General features: G+C 39.9%; 1 protein-coding gene across 1 annotated transcript in view; it reads right to left on the bottom strand.

The window, feature by feature from the left end:
• Nucleotides 1–200: 200 nt before the first annotated feature.
• zranb3 (zinc finger, RAN-binding domain containing 3) overlaps nt 201–21,229 on the bottom strand; it is a 111,075-nt gene continuing 90,046 nt past the window's right edge. Inside the window, exons 16-20 of the mRNA XM_049471415.1 lie at nt 21,079–21,221; nt 14,833–14,970; nt 9,097–9,475; nt 2,048–2,179; nt 201–1,010 (exon numbers count right to left, since the gene is read on the bottom strand). Of these exons, the coding sequence (XP_049327372.1) occupies nt 912–1,010; nt 2,048–2,179; nt 9,097–9,475; nt 14,833–14,970; nt 21,079–21,221 (891 nt within the window). The 3' untranslated portion in view covers nt 201–911. The remainder of the gene's footprint in view (nt 1,011–2,047; nt 2,180–9,096; nt 9,476–14,832; nt 14,971–21,078; nt 21,222–21,229) is intronic.

Raw genomic sequence — 21,229 nt, forward strand, 5'->3', positions numbered from 1 at the left:
CTGATCAGTGCTCTCCTTGCTCGATGTGTCAGTTTGGGTGGACAGTTACTGAGGCCTCCACAGAACATGTGTACTTATACTAAGGATCTCAGTGGCTCATGGCACAACTTTTTCATGATCTCGTCAAAACATTCCAGTATATATTTACAGACATTTCCATTTTCTTTTCTTTTTTTTTTTTTTTGGGGGGGGGGGGGGGGTTGGTTTTTTTTTTTATTTACAATTTTCTGGATATTAATTACAGTATAAAATAAGGCACATTAGAAAAAACAAACAAACAAACAAAAAACACAATTATGACTGCCAGTGTAGTTTGTTGGGATGGGCTTACACATCAGACTATTTATCTATCTATTTGTAGAGCATTTTAAGATCTGACATTACACAATTCCAGCAGTATCCTCTGAAACATGCACATTTTAAGACAATGCATTGGCAATATCTGCGACAGTGATCACAGTGTTGGCATTTGTAGTGTTAACATCCCAGATACAGTAGTTGTAACAGCTCCAGCTCATCCTTAATCACCTCAAATAACCATCTCAGCTGATTTTTTTTTTTTTTTTACAATGAAGAAAACAAATAAAAAATAAAAAAATAATAAAAACAAAACACAATGTACATTGAGAAGGTGTGTCCAAACGTTTTGTCTGGTACTGTATTTAGTTGTTATTAGAGAAATGCATGGTAATCTTTAATTTGATCACATCAATGTGTAATTAATTGGAGTTGCAGTATGATCTCAATATTACAATTCTAAATTCTGTATGACACAGAATACTAGAGACGTGCCTTTTTCAAGGGCAGTTACAGACAGCGTATTTTACCCATAGATTTAACTACCTTTACACAGTTAACAATTATTAATGAGCTAATAAACAGGAGTAAAACCTGCAGTGAAGCACATAACCTCATTTCTTTATGAAAAATCGGGTTATGTCGGAGGCTAGTTTAGAAGCAGCTTGTCCTTTCTTCATTTGACTCCTCTCTTTGGCCTGCTGGGAAGTTCTCTGCAAACACACAACAGAAACACGTCGACATAGATTTATTTTAATGCACTGATATACAGTACATAATGTTTTAGTAATAGTATTACTGTATTTTTAGCATTATAAGGTGCACTTAATATCCTTAAATTTTCCTAAAAAAAAAACAATTAGGAAGAGTAAAACCAGTCCATTGAAGAACAGTGTTATACAGGAGTTTCAGTTTAGTTCTCCAGTTCTGAGACAGGAGCAACCTTAGCATTAGCCGCTTACTTCGCTAATCGCTAGCTCTTTCACTGTTCAGAGGTGAGTATTATCGGCCTGTTGCCTGCTGCTAACCCTTGCTAGCAATACTGGAGCAGCATTAGCATTAACTGCACTTAGCATTCAGAGGCGAGTATATCGGACCTTAGCATGCGTCTTTACTGTATTAAAAAAAGCTCCCACTACCTGTTAGCCGCTAATGCTAATGCTGCTACAACCAGCCTTTAAATAAGCACTTTAAATAGTGCTTATTTAATAGGAGAGAAATCTGTGTAGATTAACATCCAGTGCTGGTTTGACTTTTAAATGTATTTATATTTGTAAAGAATTACAGTTTTATTTACTTAGCTTCACCTAACTTAGTTATCTCCCCACCACCACCCAGCGAGAAGAACTATTGAATTAGAAGTAAAACATGACGACAGCCCTGTTCCTTACCATCGTTGCATAATGCACCATATAATCTGATGCGCCTTATGTATAAAAATAGAGCAGAAAATACACATTCACCTTATAATAAAAGGAAAGTTAGTATATGAGAAAAAAGAAATGAATATTTTGCAAGCCACTGTAAGATTTCTGTATTCCTGGTACACATGAATCACTGTGGACTGAGGAATGTTACATGCCCACATAACTTCAAGAAAATTCATGTAAGGACAATCTTTATGTTTGAGAAATCTTGCTTTGTAAAACCCCTCACTAAAATAAACCAAGAGCATGATTCTGTGTACACAAGAATACAGTGTGTACACAAACATTCCAGCTTTGTGGAGACATCTGAAGGCTTGCTTTACCGTGCGGTGACAGACGGTACAAAGCGTCTGCAGGTTGTCCAGTAAACACTGTCCTCCTCCGCTGTAGACGGGCTTGATGTGGTCCACCTGCCAGAACTGGCCTTCCACAGGGTTACGAATCATCTCGTTCAGCTACAGCACAAAAACACAAACACGCACAGTTAAAAGGTGCACTAGTTACCAAGACAGAGAGGCTACCATAAGGGACGCAGATCTAGAGGATGCATTTCTCTACTCCGAAGCCAGGAGCAGATGGCCGTAGTCTGTGCCTCGTTATTAAAAGTGCCAGTGACTCCGCAGACGCTTTTTTCCTCCATCCAAACTGATTTCACACTTCAGTCTTTCATGCAAGGCAAGTATTGGCAGTGTATATAAGCGGCATGTGTGTGTGAGTGCATGTTTTTATTCCTTAAGGAGACAAAATGAATTGTGAAATCTCGCTGATCTTGTGGGGACATTCTTCTTTCTTCCCCTCAAAAACTCAACATTGTTAAAAATCAATAAATAGGGCTTCTACGTTTCTTAGGAAACACTTTACACACAGCAAATTCAGCAGTGTTAATTTATACTAATAATAACAATTTTCCATGACGTCCCTCTAAAACATCAATGCTCATCATGGAATATGTAATGCTCATCATATTCATCATATTCATCATTTTCTATTTGTGTGCTTTTGTGTTTAAACTATGTTATTTCTTTGTTTCATAAGTTGTTCCAATTTTCTCGCATAATATTTTGCACTCTTATTTAGCTTGCTGGATCTCTTAAGCTCTGATTCTTAGTTTTTTTTTGTTTACTGATGCAGGAATTAACAGATGAAGACTTTAAAGTCCAAGTTTACCATTCTGGTATCTCCATGTTCGCAACTGATAACTGGCCAGAACAAAAAAACTGGGAGAACCTTTCAGATCACACTATTTTTAGAATGAATATACTCTACCAGTCAAAAGTTTGGACACACCTTCTTAGTCAATGTTTTTTTTTTTTTTCCTACATTGTAAATTAATACTGAAGTCATCCAGACTATGAAGGAACGCATAAGGAATCATGTAGTAACTTATTAAACAAATTAAATATTAAACAAATCAAAATACACTGTAAAGCATTAAGGTGGCTTTTATCAGGGGTGCTGTTTGTTCACTTGCGATTTTTGGACTGGTCCTGATGAGAGCCAGTTTCATCATAACATTTTTGATGGTCTTTTCCGACTGCACTTGAGGATACTTTCAAAGTTTTTCTTTATTTTGTTGAGAACATTATTCAAATAGAGCTATTCACTGTATACGTCTTCACAACTGATGCTCTCAAACACATTAAGAGGCTTTAATTTAAAAATTTACTTTAATTTAATTAAAAATTAACTCTTGACAAGTTCAGCACAGCTGTTAACTGAAAGATGAACATTCCAAGTGACTCTACCTCATATTTGCACATCTTGGCTGGATTTTTCTCAATCTAAGAAAGAGGTTTTGAGAATATAAAACATCTGGACTGTTGATTAAAATGAACAACATTTCTGTACATCATGAAAATTTCAATACGCCAATAAAGACAAAATCTGGTCAGTTGCGCTTGTATTACACAAAGCTCTTTTCAAGAACAGCAACATATCGTTTGTGTGTGTGTGAGAGCGTGTTTGAAAATCCCTGCTTTGTCGGATCTCTGCCGCTGTGAAAAGAAACAGAAGAAATCATTAGATGGCCTGCAACTACGGAACCCCCGGGGATTCTGGGTAATGTAGTTCCCCTTTCCAAATTGCTCTCTAGGCTGTTTTGGCAGGCTGAGCAATGGTGTGGGACTCCGGCGGCTTCAGAAGAGCTTTAGCTGGAGTGGAAAAGAGAGTGAATGTGATAGTGAGTGTGAGTGAAGGCTGGAGAGTGAGTGAGAGGTCCTGCGAGAGCTGAACTGAAAGCTGAACCAAAGCGCTGGCATTTCAGCTCGCGGAGGCCGTTTTTAGGCTCGGAGCCTCGGGGGGGTGAAGCTACCGAGCAGAAATCAATCCACTTTCTTCCCCACGACAAAAACAGTCCAGCCCATAATTATCCCCCATCTCCACGGAGCCCCGCGGAACCTACAGATGATGATAATCACTGAATACAAGAGGAGGAGTTTCCCTTCACGACCTCGATCAATACACACACATATATACAACCAGATATACAATACACACACACACACACAGCCAGATATACAATACACACACACACACACCACCAAATATACAATTCACACAGTGCAGACATTAATAACTCATCTCTTTCTATCTTTCTCTCTCTTATACACACACACACACACACACACACAGAGTCTCACACAAACCAACATGCACAAACACAGGCACAGACAGTCACAGACACACAAACACAGGCATAAACACATATGGACACACACAGAGAGACACAGTCACAAACAGACAGACACAGACAGACATAGTCACAGACAGACACATACACAGACAGTTACACAAAGTCACACACAGACAGACAATCACACAGTCACAGACAGACACAAACACAGGCACACGCAGACACACACAGATACATACAGACAGGCAGGCAGGCAGCCACAGACAGAGACAGACACACAGATAGACACACAGACAGTCACACACACACACTCACAGACAGACACATACACAGGCAGACTTAGACACACACAGACAGGCACAAACAAGTTTAATATATCATGACACACTTACTCTTTTCAAACTATTAAAGGTGGAATATTTCACTATTTAGTCACAGAATATTGTAGTGATTAATAGTTATTTTTAAGGGACTTAAAGGCACCAATAATTTACAATTAAAATACCCATTATCAACTATCAATTAATCAATTGTATGATGTATTAAATCACGGCCCTTGTATCGTGATACTTGTGATACTGTATCATATCACCAAGTTCTTGCCAGTACACAGCAGTATTAATATACAATACTCACAAAGTGCTGAAAAACCCACAGAACCCACAGATATGGCAACATTGCCCGAATCAAAATGCGCACTTCCACTGTTGTCCTGCCAATCTCCTCTTCACTACACATTCCCACCCACATCAACACCCTATTTCTCCTTCAGCACGCTCAATCTGACTCTTCCTCAAACAGAGACACACACACACACACACACACACACGCGCTATTCTAGGTCTCCAATACTACATTAAGCCCTCGGTACAGTGTAAGCACCAGTGTGTGTGATATGAGCTGGGCTTTTGTACTGAGGGCCAGTTAGTGCAGAAAGCCCCACATTGATCCGAAACTGCTGCTGCTGCTGCTGCCGGCGGCTCGGCCAGAAATGCCAAACAAAAATCAAACCCGCATCTCGCAGCAAGGCACTGTGGGAAAAATCAATGCCAATCTGACAGACCGGGCAGTCTGTTAACACCGCAGCCCCCTGCGGACGGCCCTCAGTTTCTGTATATTAGTGTTGATCAGAAGTTTTACCTTTCACACAGGTAATATTTTGTTGTAACCCATCACAGAGGTGCTACTCAGTCTTTAGTCTTTCTGTATTTCTTTATTTTTATTTCAAAATTTTCCTATTTTCTGGTTCCCATCAATTCAGCTGCTACTCATCTGTATACCTTCACCCTTCACAAGTTGAGTCAATGGGATTGCTAAAGATCATGTAGACAAAGAAAAGCATTATCTTTGGAGAAAGAACCATATCCCATTTGTGAAACATTGTTGTGGTAGTATCATGGTTTGAGCCTGTTTTGCTGAATCTGGGACAGGAAAGCTTTCTGTAATTGATGGAACCATGAATTCTGAATTATATCAGACAATTCTAAAGGAAATATTCAGGACCTCTGTCCATGAACTGAATATCAAGAGAAAGTGGGTCGTGCAGCAGGACAACGACCCTGACCATACGCATTGCTATCAGCAACAAGTCCAAAAGCCAGAGCATGTCTAGGGCGGTCCTGACCTGAAGAATGGGACAAAAAAAACAAAACAAAACAAACAACACCTAAAACAGTATGGTGGCTTAGTGGTTAGCACGTTCGCCTCCCAGCACTGGGGTCTTGGGTTCAAGTCCCTATCTGGGTGGAGCTTCCATGTTCTCCCAGTGTCTGAATGGGTTTCTTTCGGGGAATCCAGTTTCCTCCAACAGTCCAAAAACATGGAGATCAGGTAAATTGAATACTCTAAATTGCTAAGACAAATGTAATACTCTAAATTTATCTGGTGTGTAATGTGTGTGGTATGTATGTATCTTTGTGTGTGTAAAAATTGTATGTATGACTGTGTGCCCAGATATGGATTGGCATATCTGCCCTGGGAAAATGTTGTAGTGCCTGATGCAGTGCCTGATGCAGGTGGAGGGTTGTTTTCGGTTGAGAGTACGCTGTTCACTATTGGCTGCCGCTTCTCATTGATGTGTGGATGAGAGCTGAGTATGAATGGCTGTGTGTAATTCGTGTAAATTGTAATGTGTCCTTGGGTTTCTAGAAAGGCGCTATATAAGTTGAACTTCATTCATTCATTCATTTAAAACACCTAATTGCTTGTAATCTTCAGTGTCTAAATGTCTTTTATATAATAATGTAAAAAAAACATGCTTCGCCATCCCAACTTTGTTGGCATGTATATTAACAAATAAAATGAGGTTGAGCAGATAAAACATGAAATATATTGGGTTTATACTGTCTGCAATTAAATAAAATTCTAAGTAAATGGGATAAAAACTGCATTTTCACTGCCCCAGGTTTTTCTAATTTGTGGTTGTAAAACTGCTATACTTGAAGATTTACAGTGAATTATAATTGTGTAGTGTAACTGTAAATATAAAGCATCCTGCTCCAAAGCTTTTAAATGTCTGTGTGAGTGTCTGAGTGTCTGAGTGTGTGTGTGTATGTGTGTGCACATCTCTCAGCTTTTCAGAAAAAGCTGTGGCAGCCAGCTGTTGTCCAGCACTTTGGATCTTCGTTACATTGTCAATCAAAAGTTTGGCGGACCTGCCAAGTTTTTCTTAGTAAAAGACAGTGTGTTCATTACAGTATGCCTTTCTTTCTGTATTCTTTTTGCCTAAATAATGAATTGACAGTTTTCTAAAAGCACATATTGGACGTCTTTTGTCCCAAAACTGTCAGAATACAGAACTATGGATAAGCACTGTTCAAACCATCCTTCATTTCTTTTATGTCCAGTTAAAACAGCCAGTCAGTACTAGTTCTTCATTTTTAGGCAATATTCAGAGGAGATCAGATACGGGACACATGCATAAGGAAGAGGCCAGTCAAAGACAAACATCAATAGAGGGAAAAATATGTATATAAATTTAAGTGGGGTTGTTCCAAGACATTACCTGATAGAAAAAACCTAGACTAAGCAAAATAAATCAAATACAATTATGAAAGAATTGTCCTACCAAAGTTAGATAGTGCAAGTAGCAACTCCATAAAAGTTGTCAGCAGATGGAAGCATGAAGTGCTGTAGGATTTTGTGGGAAAACACTGCACTGACTTTAGACTTAATAATAAAACAGTGGATCAACACCAGCAGATGACATGTCTCTCCAAACCATCACTGATTGGTGGAAACTTCACACTAGACCTCAAGCAGTTTGGACTGTGTGTCTCTCCACTCTTCCTCCAGACTCTGCTCCCTTGATTTACAAATGAAATGTAAAATTTACTGATGATCAGTGATGGTTAGGAGATACATGTCATCTGCTGGTGTTGATCCACTGTGTTTTACAGTATCAAGTTTAAAGTCAGTGCAGTGATTTCCCAGAAAATCTTACAGCACTTCATGCTTCTGCTGACAACTTTTATAGAGATGCAGATTTTATTTTCCAGCAGAACTTGCCCCACACTGCCCACACTGCCAAAAGTAGGGGTGGGCGATATGGCTCTAAAATAATATCACGATATTTCATGGTATTTTCGCAATAATGATACTCTTGGCGATATGACAAAACACTTTTTAAAAAATACACTATACACTGCAATAAAATAAAGAAAATATTTTATTATTACATGCAATATAATACTGCACACCACTAAGTGAGATATTAAAAAATACAAGAATTTTATCAGATTTGTAACAGAAGTCAATGATCCAGAATGTCATGATACTAATAATAATGCACTCCAAATATCTCCATATATCCATAAATGATACTGCACAGATATAATCTGTCTCTAGTAGATATACAATGGGAAATGGGATGTGTGATGTGGCACAATATTTTAATGTATAATATCGTTCGCAATATTTCAAAATATTTACGATATTATAGTGCACGATACTATATGGCACACCCCTAGCCAAAAATACCAATTGGTCTTAAATTATATTCAAATTTTCTGAGATACTGACTTTTGGGTTTTCATAGGCTGTAAGCCATAATCATCAGCAACAAAAGGACAAATAAAATATGTAAACCAGATCACTCTGTGTGTAATGCATCTATATAATATATGAGTTTCACTGAATTACAGAAATAAAGTAGCTTTTCAATCATTTTTTGAGATGCTAGTTTCATCATAATGTTTTTGATGGTCTTTGCAACTGCACTTTAGAATACTTTTAAAGTACTTAACATTTTTTTTTTATTGGATGACCTTCATTTCTTAAAAAAAAAAATATATATATATATTTTTTTTCTTTACTTAGTTTAGTATGTCTTTTCATAATATGAATTAGAACATTATTCAAATAACTCTATCTAACTCTATCTCTTCACAACACAAGTTTAGCACAGCTGTTAACTGAAAGCCGTTTCAGGTGACTCTACCTCATAAAGCTGATGTACCTACTTTGAAGAATCTCAAATATAAACCATATTCTGGTTTGTTTTTGTTTATTAAATAATTCCATATTTTTTTATTCACAGTTAGTATGATTTCAATATTAATCTTCAATGCAGTTTTACAATACCACTTTAAAATAATGAAAATAAATAAATAAATAAGTGAATTTAAGGTGTGTTTATCTGTTTGAGAGCCGGCTGTGCTGGCCAGCTGTTGTCCGGTGTGTGTGTTTGTTCTCTACAGCTGAGAGTGAGAGAGTGAGTGAGTGAGTGTGTGTGTGCGTCACCTGTTTGAGGGGCAGCTGTGCGAGCCAGGTGTTGTCCAGCAGCTCTTTGCGGTGTGTGTGCGGAGCGTCGCGGACGCGCAGGTACAGCTGGTGGGCGTGGAGGCCGCAGTGCTGACACACACCCTGCTCCGTCTCCAGCACGCGGGCGCGCATGTAGCTCTGGTTGGAGCGCAGCTGGAACTCCTCCATGCAGGCGGAGCTGCAGAATCCTCCGGCCCAGCCCGAGTGATCCGTGCTGGGCTTCTGGCAGGACAGACAGAGCGGATTCCCTCCGGAGTCCAGAGCCTGCACGTACCCGGACCCAGCGCCAGAGTCAGAGCCGGACCCTGTCGCACCACATACAGAGACCTCCGGGGGAGCTGAGCAGAGCTGTGCTTCTCTGTGGAGACACACACACACACAAATACACCAATAAGAAAAGACAGCATTTCAGACACAAGCTGTACTGATTAGCACAGGGATTAAATACATGCATTAAACTATAGCTCAATCCCATTTCACCACTTGGCCCTACTACTTAGCCCAGGGGTAGCGTGTCCCTTAAAACGGATTTCTTTTAGAGGCACACTCTAAACAGAGGGCTGTCACGGGGTTGAAACAACACAAAATAAACTACTTTCCATTTTTCCTACTTTCCGTTTTTAAGAATCAATACAGTAGTGCAAAACATATGACAATATATACATATATTCTTACACCCCTTGTAAAGATGCTGTGTTATTTTGACTAAACATTTACTGTTCACATTTTTTCCAGTCCAGACCTCAACTTCACTAAAGCGGGTAAATTAAATAATTAATGGGTATATATTTAGAGCTTCCCAATATTCCAGTGGTTTATTATTTAATCATGAAGTCAATTAAAGAGTTCTGTTTACACAAATTACTTAACTAGCTATCTTGTGTAAACAGAGCAGGGTAGTCCAGGTCCAGTAAGTAAATATCCATCCTGGGCCAACAAAACCCTGGGGTGGATTTTTACGTTCTGGACCTGGACTACCCACATCTGTGTGTAAGTAACTACAGGTTTAAATAGGATCTATGGTGGATTTCTCGTTTTACAGAGACTCTAAGACTAGGTCAGTGGCTGAACTGCACTAAGCAGGGCATTACACATGTTCTAAAAAGTAACTTTAAAAAGTTGTACGAATATTCAAGAGCAAGAGCCAAAATCCTAGCGTTCTTCCTCGCACACTTCTCCACCAGACTAAAACAGCATTATACCGGATCACCAGAGGCCGCCCCCGCCCTGTAAATATTAGAGACCACAACAATTTTTTTTCTATTCTAAAATGAATGGAAAAAACGATGGAATGAGACCTTTAATAAATATCTTTCTTAAATAACAGGTCAATGCATCATCAGTGTGGCAATGTTAATTAACATCATTCTGAACAGATGTCGGTCATGTAAACAGCCCGAAATGTATTTTTAAAAAGCTCAGTTTTAGTGCTTTGCTTATAAAAAAATAAAAAAAAGGTTTAAATCGGGCTTGGGGACATTCATGGGGTCGGGTCAGATCTGCATTTTTGGGACCAATATAAGCTCTAGCATGGGAACACTGAGGGAAATGGACAAACCATGTAAAACGTGGAATTGTAAAACCAGTGCTTTGGTCAGAAAAAAGACATCTAGAAAGTCTAGCTTTGCACTTTGCACTAGACTGCCTGATCTACCACCATCAAATTCTTCACGTAGCTATTTATAAAACTAAAAAGCCAAACCACCTCCTCAATCTGCACTAAAAAGCGAGTAAAGTAGAGTAAAGCAGATCTTTGAATGCAGTCTTGCAAAGATCTGCTTTAATAGTGTGCTCTCAGGCTGCTTTCTAGAGCCGGTCAGGTTCAGGTGGGGGCAGCAGGTGAGCGAGAGTGAGCGAGAGAGTGACAGCGAGAGAAAAAGAGAGAGAGAAAGCGAGAGAGTGGGCGAGTGAGAGAATGAGTGAGTGGGCTGGTGAGCGAGCCAGTGGGCGGGTGGAAATGACGAGTGCTCGCCGGCTGCCTTTCTGGGGCGAGATAAAGGTGCTTATGATGCGAAACTTTATCTGCAAAGACCTGCTGATGTGTTCCTCTTCCTTCCGTCTCCCTTCATACTTCTTTAGACTCCTTTTTTCTTACATTTTTACCTTTTTTGTCTTTTTACTTCGTTTCTTTCTTTTTAGGACTGTCTTCAATATACTAATACTAATAAACATGATTAAAAAAAATGAAAAAACACTCCTACACCATCCTCAGTGGGGCTTAATTTTCCTTTCCTGGTTGCCATGGTAACATTGGCGAGCGTGTGTGTGTGTTTGCGTTTCAGGCTCTGGATTAAACCCTCATCGCCTGTGCTAAGCATTCTCCGGCAGCAGGCTCAGCAGAACACACACACACAAACACACTCTGGGGTTTAGCAGGGCAAACAGTCTGCCACTACACACATAATTACACACGGAAATGTGCTTTCAAAATAAATTGTGACTGCTATGCAATATTTTTTCTTCCCCCCACCCTCAGCCTTGCAAATCCATAAATATGTATCTGTCAGTTCCACTCCCTGCCCCACCCTGACCCACGCAAAGTAATGCGATGAGGCAAAAGCCAAGTGAGAAATATAAATATATATGTACGTATTCATTTCCATTTTTGGATTGGACACACCTGGGGTGCCGCAGTGGAAACGGCAGCAGCAGCTGTATGTGAGGGGGTAAGTCAGAGATAATGATAAAAGAGAGGGAGACAGAAAAAGAAATAAGGACATAAGAGAGTGCGAGAGAGTGCGAGAGAGTGCGGGGGGGTGCGGGTGGGTGTGTAAGAGTGCGGCGAGTATCAGCTGGGAGCTGGAAATCAGCGTAGCAGAGTTGAAGGCGTGAGGGCTTCACTAACAAACTTTAGTGGAATAGTAAGCAGCTGTCACATGTAATCAGAAAACCTGTCCTGTGCACCATGGTCTCGGTCTGTGTGTGTCTGTATGTGTGTATACATATTTTGATCAGTAACAGCTTGGCAGGTTAGCTTGGGTTTAGACTGTCTATTTTGATTTCAGCTTACTTTAAGTAAATGTCAAGTCTATCATTAGTCATTCATTAATTAATTAACTCATTCATTCCTTCCTACAGGGGTTGGAAAATGAAACTGAAACACCTGGTTTTAGAGCACAATAATTTATTGTGGTGACGGACAGTTCTGGTGGAAACAGATATATGATATGATATAATTCTATATAATATATGAATTTGACATTTAGAACTGAATTACTGAAATAAAGTAACTTTTCAATGATATTCAATTTTGTTTTTAAATGCATGTGTAGACGCGCATCTTCTTGAGTTCAGGCAAAACACCAAGGACAGCAGACAGGAACGGAAGCTTCATGATAACATCTGAAAAAAAGCTGGCAGTCAGACCGTCTCATCACCTCGTTTTTAAACCTTTTTAGCGCTTTCTCGCACTGCTAGGATGCTTTTGTATGGAGCTGTTTTTGGCGCTCCATACATCCATCATCGTGGCTGACACAGTGCCAACACCGGGAACAGCCGTGATGGGTCGAGAAAGTTCATTTCAGCTGTGAAAGTTCGTAAAAATAGAAGATCACTCTCGGTGTGGAAGATGGAATCAGTTCTACTCATCCTTAAATGAGTTTATTGATGCATGAATAAAGTGCGATTAGCGTGTGACGACCTGTACTTTTGTATTTCTGGCTGCACAATATGTTTAATAGACTAAACGAACAAAGTGCAGGGGCACCTGCTTGTTCATTAATTTTAGTTTATTTATAAATTAAAGGTAATAAAAAGGGTTGATTCTGCTTTTGTGGAGTAACTGTCTACAGTGTCTAGAGAAGGATTTCCACTAGATTTCAGAGCATTGCTGTGAGTGTTTTAATGGATTCAGTGACAAGAACATTAGTGAAGTTGAGACATTGGACAATCACTACCCAAGCAGATCCCACAAAGTTACAGGGCTCTATTCCTGCCGGTTTCAGTCCCTTTCAGAATGAGCTGTTTAAGGGCTCGGCCAATTTTATGCAAATAAGCGGTTGTTGGCCACGCCCCATAAGCCTTTACAACAATTTAGTATAAGCTTTCGCTAAATGGCAAAACACGAACTAACCTAGTTAAGCTTAGTTAAGCTAGTTCATGCTTAACTGCGACAGAACGACAGAACTCATGTGTAATAATGTACTTACATCTCCCTAATCTGCTGATTGCCACACATAGTAGGTACAGATCCCTCCCTCAGCCTGCTGGCTAATCCTAATGCTGTGTACTCCCTGAGGTTCTCAACCAAAATGACTGAAATGTTGGATTTTCCATTGATCTAGTGGGTGGGGCTCTGGTGCGGGTTGAAAGGTGACGGGTGGTGCCAGTGTGGTTCTATGGATATTTTCTTATTATCTAAATGGCTCATTGAAGCATATGATTTTTGACCCTACCAAACTCATTTAAACTGTTTCACAGAAAACAGAGAAATTGATATTTGTTTGTGCTTGAGTGTTTATAGGAGCAGTTGAGACCTTTTCTGTCAGCAGTATGTCTCAACAAAGACTATATAAACTGTGTGTGTGTGTGCGATTGCTCATCTGTGTCAGCAATGGGTGCAACCTAAAGTAGCTGAATGCATTCATTACAAGGAGTGTCCACAAACATTTGGATAACTCTGTGTTCCAAATAGATATGGAATAAAAAGTGATATATCAAAAAAACTTAAAGTATTATTTTTGTTTTGCAGATTTTTTTTTTTTTTTAGATAATTGGCATCAGTCTCAGACAGTTTGTTAATTGGTTTGCCAGGAGATCTTAATTAAAAGAAAATCTCCTAAAACTCACAGTTATTGTGCAATATGGGGAGAAAGAAAGATTAAAGATCTTAAGATTAAAAAGCATGAAATAGTGCAAGGTCTTGTAAAAGGCATGAGAATAATTTCAATTCCACAAAATTGATTAGATTAGAACTACTGAGGTACATTTATGATTAGAAGAGCAATGCTAAGGTACATTTATGGTTAGAATAGCAATGCTGAGGGAAATTTATGATTAGAAAAGCTCTGTTGAGGCATATTTATGCTTATAATAGCACTGCTGAGGCACATTTATGCTTATAATAGCACTGCTGAGGTAATTTATGATTAGAATAGCACTGGTGACTTCAATTTCTGATTAGGTTAGAACTACTGAGGTACATTTATGATTAGAAGAGCACTGCTGAGGTACATTTATGATTAGAACAGCACTGCTGAGGTACATTTATTATTAGAAAAGCACTGTCGATGTACATTTATATTTAGAATAGCACTGCTGACTTAAATTTATGATTAGATTAGAACTACTGAGGTACATTTATGATTAGAATAGCACTGCTGAGGTACATTTATGCTTATAATAGCACTGCTAATGTACATTTATGATTAGAATAGTGATGCTGGGGTACATTTATGATTACAATAGCAATGCTGGGGTATATTTATGATTAGAATAGCAATGCAGAAGTACATTAATGAATAAAATAGCAATGCTACTGGTGTTCACAGCAGATAGAAGAACAAGTTAGAAAGTCTTTTCCAAGGACACTTATTTGTGTAGCGTGTTCTGGTGCACTTTCTCAGCTACAGGAATCAAACCCAAGTCTGCCACGAGGAATGCAGTGTTGTTATCCACTACATTCACCAACCTCCAGCACAGCAGTTATCTTTTCATCTATCTGTAGATATTGAATTATGGTGGTCACGTCATGGTGCGTGTGTGTGTGGTACTTACTCAGTGGCCTGGTCGAGTGGTTTGGTTATGGATTTCCTCTTGGCAGGTACGTTGTCCCTGCTGATGGTACGTAAAGTCCCGCCCTCTTTTTTGGCAGCACTGATGGAGGTTTGAGCCACATCCTGTTTAGTGAGGTACCTGAGAGAGCATGCGAGAGAGAGAGAGAGAGAGAGAGAGAGCGTGAGTGATTTGAGTGATGGACAGAGGAAGCAGGGTCCACATCAAAGAGTTTACAGTTTTCAAGGTTCGGAAGTCCTGTGTGAAAGAGTCAAGGGGTCTTGCCTTCAAAAGATCACACACAAACTACACACTACACAAACACTACACGCACACACACACAAAAATTAAATGAAAGGGATTACATAAAAGCTGTGTGTGTGCAGAGATAGCAGGAAGAGCAGAGAAATGGCAGGTTTAAGTTCATTTTTACACTCTTCCTAAACAAATGAAAAGGGAATAATAGAAATAAGCAGCACTTAGTAAGAGCTTGGGCTGTTTTATAGCTGAAAGATACTGGACGCACTGAGATAGTAACATTAGCTGAGCTGACTTAGCTGCTGAGGTAAATTTACGTTTAGAATAGCACTGCTGATGTACAGGGGTTGGACATTGAAACTGAAACACCTGGTTTGTAGATCACTATAGTTTATTGTCCCGACGGACAGTTTTGGTGGAAACAGGAGAGTTGAGGTGCACATTGAATTCTGCCGTGATTTGATCAGCCGTGGTTTTATGTTTTTTGGATACAATCCGTGTTAGCACCCGAACATCCCTTTCAGACAGCTTCCTCTTATAGCATCCACAGTTTATCCTGTTGGATGTGGTTAGTGCTTCTTGGTGGTATGCTGACATTACCCTGGATACCATGGCTCTAAGACTTGTTGTCTTGGTCACAGATGCACCAGCAAGACGTGCACCAACAATTTGTCCTCTTTTGAACTCTGGTATGTCACCCATAATGTTGTGTGCATTGCAATATTTTGAGCAAAACTGTGCTCTTACTCTGCTAACTGATTCTTCACACTCTGCTCTTACTGGTGCAATGTGCAATTAATACACTAAAATGACAGGTGTTTCAGTTTCATTGTCCAACCCCTGTAAATGTATGATTAGAATAGCCCTGCTTAGGTTAATTTATAATTAGTATAACATTGCTGGGGTACAATTATAAATTTATCTTAGCAGTGCTATTCTAATAAGACATTTACCTCAGCAGTGTCAAGTCAAAATATAAAAATATACTATCATATGTAAAAAATCTAATAATATGTAAAAAGTCAAATCAAACACTACAACACTGCTATTTAGTGAGCAGAGATTAAACACAACAAAAAAGACCCACTGCTTTCCACCAATCTCGAGATATGAGCTAATACTTAAAATTAAAGCCTGTGTTTTTGGAAATCAATGCAGAATTTCTGAATTAGTATTAAAATACTCCATATTTCCCTACACCCCCTAAGAGTTCTTTCTGTATATTAGAGAGGGCAACAATGGACCGCTGACTCTGAGGATGATTGGACGGAAAGTGCAGGAACATGCTGGCGTTTCTACATCTCTTTCACACTCTCAGCCTGCGTGTGTTTATCTGCGTGTGTATCCATCACTATCTCTCTGTCTTTCCAGCCTTCCGTCTGTTCCCTTATGAGTTTAGCTGTGTTTCTCTGCCTGTCTGCTCGTCAGTCTCTCTCTCTCTCTCTCTCTCTCTGCTGTTTGCTCTGCTCGCTCTCTCCGTCTCTGTTCTTCCTCTGTCAGTGTCCGTTCAATCTTTCTCCCCATCTGTTTACTCTCTCTCTCTATTTCTCTTTGTGCTCGCACGTCCGTACCTCCTATCTCGCTCTGCCTGTCTGCCTGTCTATTTCTGTCTGCTGTCTGTCACTCTTAGTTAAGTTGCCTGATATGTAAGTCAGGCTTATACATGATTATTTTCTTCAACAGGCAATATGGAACACACACACCAAAATACTCACTTATACTAGGAATGCCGTTTTTTCCCTATTTTTGTTCTTTAAATGTAACACATTTTCTCATCTTTTGCTATTCTAATCATAATTGTACCCCAGCATTGCTATTCTAATCATAAATATTCTTCAGCATTGCTCTTCTAAATCAAAAATATACTTCAGCAGGGTGTGTGGGGATGTTCAGGGTACGCAGGAATATGCAGGGTACTCGGGAATATGTCAGGTACGTGGGAAAGCGCAGGGTATGCAGGCAGATGCCGGGTTGATTGGAATTCGCAGGATACGTGGGAAAGCGCAGGATACGTGAGAAAGCGCAGGATACTTGGGAAAGCGCAGAATACGTGGGAAAGCGTAGGGTATGCAGGAATATACCGGGTAGGGGGGAATGCGCAGAATACGTAGAAAAGCGCAGGACATGTGGGCAAGGAATGCAGGAATATGCCAGGAAGATGGGATTGCACAGGATATGTGGAAAGGCACAGGGTATGCAGGAATATGCCAGGTAGATGGGATTGCGCAGGATATGTGGGAAAGCGCAGGGTATGCAGGAATATGCCGGATCAGATGGGAATGCGCAGGATACGTGGGAAAGCGCAGGATAAGTGGGAAGGCGCAGGGTATGCAGGAATATACCGAGTAGATGGGAATGTGCAGGATACGTGGGAAAGCGCAGGGTATGCAGGAATATACCGAGTAGATGGGAATGTGCAGGATACGTGGGAAAGAGGAGGCTAAGTGGGAAGACGCAGGGTATGCAGGAATATACCGGGTAGATGGAAATGTGCAGGATGCGTGGGAAGGTGCAGGGTATGCAGGAATATACCGAGTAGATGGGAATGTGCAGGATACGTGGGAAAGCGGAGGCTAAGTGGGAAGACGCAGGGTATGCAGGAATATACCGGGTAGATGGAAATGTGCAGGATGCGTGGGAAGGTGCAGGGTATGCAGGAATATACCGAGTAGATGGGAATGTGCAGGATACGTGGGAAAGCGGAGGCTAAGTGGGAAGACGCAGGGTATGCAGGAATATACCGGGTAGATGGAAATGTGCAGGATGCGTGGGAAGGTGCAGGGTATGCAGGAATATGCCGGGTAGATGGGAATGTGCAGGATGCGTGGGAAGGTGCAGGGTATGCAGGAATATGCCGGGTAGATGGGAATGCGCAGGATTCGTGGGAAGGCGCGGGGTATGCAGGAATATACCGGGTAGGTGGGAATGCGCAGGCTACGTGGGAAAGCACAGGATACGTGGGAAAGCACAGGATACGTGGGAAAGCGCAGGATATGTGGGAAAGACCAGTATATGCAGGAATATACTGAGTAGGTGGGAATGTGCTGGAAACGTGGGAAGGCGCAGGGTATACAGAAATACCGGGTAGGTGGGAATGTGCAGGATGCGTGGGAAGGTGCAGGGTATGCAGGAATATACCGGGTAGGTGGGAATGCGCAGGATACACGGGAAAAGCTCTTGAGATGGCAGCAGTATGTGGACAAACATTGTTCTTTTAAAATAGTGCACAAGTGTATGCATCCAGTAAAGGTAGGGCCACAGGTTGCAGGCCTTTATTAACATAACGCTGGGATGTCAAATTGCCTGTAATGAAAACCCAAGTAGATTATGCATTGTCTGCTACTGCAACCCACACCATGACACCAGGCCTTTTGGACACATGATACGTGACAACAGATATTAGAAGAAGTACTGCAGTGTGACTTAAAATCAGCATATCATCTTTCAGTATCTTCACCTATTTGTCCGAACACCTGTTTTTTGCCATTTTCAGCAGGATATTTTAAGTTGACAAATATTCAGCGTATGCATAAAATCGACACGTGGAATTACCCACCATTTTCTCCCGCACGTCAGTAAATTATCAGCATACGATTCTCAGTTCTTCCAAGCAGATGGAAATCTCACAACTCACACGGTGGTGGGGGGTGGAAGGTGTTTGACTGCTTCTTACTCTCTGCATGTAGTTTCAGCTGTAGCTCGCTTATCCATATTAAACACTTCACACTTTGAAAAAGTCTCTCAAAAGAATCTGTCTTGGTCTGGGAGGTAGAATTTCATCTCCATCCACTCTACACTGCGAGAGCATTAACAGGAGGAGAACGAAGATTCAGAAAGGTGAGATCCTGTGGGCTGATTACTGGCAGCTACAGGTATAAAGCTGTACTTTATATTCATGCCGGAGTTTTCTATATATACACCCTTATTCTGGAAGCCTGGTCTGGCAGTGGTTACCGGGAATGGCGAGGATTATCTGTGTGAAAAGGCTTATTGCTTTAATAAACATTAAGATGAAATGTAATTCAGTAGGTTAAACTGCATGCTGATTTATAAATGTATTAATTAAGTTTTACTGTAAGCTTGCAAATCTTCTATAAATGTGATAAACCAATATTTCAGTAACAAAAAACATTATGGATTTTTTTTTGGATATTTTCTGTAGTAACTCATAACAAGACCAGGATGCATCATCAGATTTTGGGGAAACATGAGATAATGATCTATCTATAAATAATACATCAGTAGATGGTTGGGCTTTATTCTCTCACTGTATACCAGTGTTAATTTTGTTAACTACGAAAACTACGACCTATTTTTCCTGACAGAAACTAGACGAGAACTAAATGAATACATCAGTGGCTTGCAGTTAATATAGTGGGTACCCCTTCTGCAAGACCCACCACTTCCCATAGACAGCCACAGACTCTGGCCCCGTAGTAAAATTCATGAATCTGATTGGTTAGATTGTCCTATGACTTTGCCAACAGACTCATTACGCAGACACAAGGGGGCAGAAGCCATTTTAAAAAACTCTGATTGGTTAGAACAGCTGTCAGTCAGATAAGAGTCCTGTAGAAACTGAAAAACACAGACTAATGCTTTGATAAATTAGTTGCTGTTTTTTATTTTAGCTAATTTATAAAATATATGCTTATAGTTTACAATAAGTATAATATATATATATATATATATATATATATATATATATATATATATATATATATATATATATATATATATATATATATATATATATATATACACACACACACACACACACATCGGCTATATGGACAAACTGCTAGCTGATAGCGCCCTTTTTTACTGGAACACTCCGGGTTTCTTTGCCTAGTGCTGTCCTGCGGCATTTACTAGCGCTAGGTGCTGCTAACCACAGCTACCTCTGCTGCTAGCCGTGGCAATCAGAGCTTATTGTAAATAAACAGAAGTGCTTTACTCCTCCAAATAAACAGTTTTGGAAGAGAAATCTGTGTAGATTAAAATCCAGCATTCATTTGACTTTGAAAGAAAATGATTTTTTTAAGAATTACAGATTTATTTACTTAACTAAACTGACTTAGCAGGAAAACATGGAGACACCCCTGTTCCTTACTAGTGTCGCTTAAAACGTGCCTTATAATCCAGTACACCTTATTTAAGAAAATAGACAGAAAATAGATGCCCATTGATAGTGAGTCTTGTTATACGGTGCGTCTTGTAGTGTGAAAAATACAGTCATGTTAAAATAATCAAATATAAAATAGTAAAGCAATAATAAAAAAATATATATATATATACATACTATTTTATATATATTGTATGTAAAAATATACATATTTTTATTTGACTAATTAATTAGACTAAAGCTACTAAAATGTTTTTCTGGACTAAAACTACACTAAAACTAAGAATAACCAAAAGTCCAAAATGTGACACTGCTGTCTACCACCAGGGTGGAACTCCAAGACAGTGTGTGTGTGTATAAAGGTGTGTGTGTCAGACTTAGAGCATCGAGTCCATGTCTCATATTCTGAACGCTTGTAATTTTTATAAGGACATGTATATCTCCAGACATGAGAGAATAGTGGAATTAATTTGTAAAAAACTGCCATCTGTTTTTCCCTCCTCAGTCTCTGTACATACAAATTGTTTGGTGAATTCTGAAATGTTGCACAGTGTGTTTGGTGAAGCGGCTCTGTGTGAAATATCTGCCAGAAGGCCTGATGTGGTCACGGTAGATGTGGAGGGTAAATCTGTGTTTCTGATTGAAGTAAGCTGCTGTTTTCACTCATCAATGGAGGAAGCTTTTTGTACAAAGATTGTGAAATACCAGCCACTCGTAGAGTGTATTAATAGTTTAAGATACAAATGTACTCTGATGGGGCTTATTTTTGGGAGCCTTGATCACGTACACTGATTGCACCTGTTAATTATGAACTGATGCTGGCCTAAATAAATGTGTTAAATGTGTGTGTGTGTGCAGGTTCTTGCCTCTTGGTGCTGCTTTGTCTGCGGTTTGTGTTTGTAAGTGTGTCCAGCAGGAGTATCGGGTTGCTGAACACTTGTCCACTCTTCCTCACCATCTTCTGCTTCATTGCTGTCAAAAAGCTCCACTCGCGCACAAATCGCACCACCTAATGCC

The sequence above is a fragment of the Astyanax mexicanus genome, chromosome 23 (genome assembly GCF_023375975.1).
Source record: "Astyanax mexicanus isolate ESR-SI-001 chromosome 23, AstMex3_surface, whole genome shotgun sequence".
NCBI classification, from domain to species: domain Eukaryota; kingdom Metazoa; phylum Chordata; class Actinopteri; order Characiformes; family Acestrorhamphidae; genus Astyanax; species Astyanax mexicanus.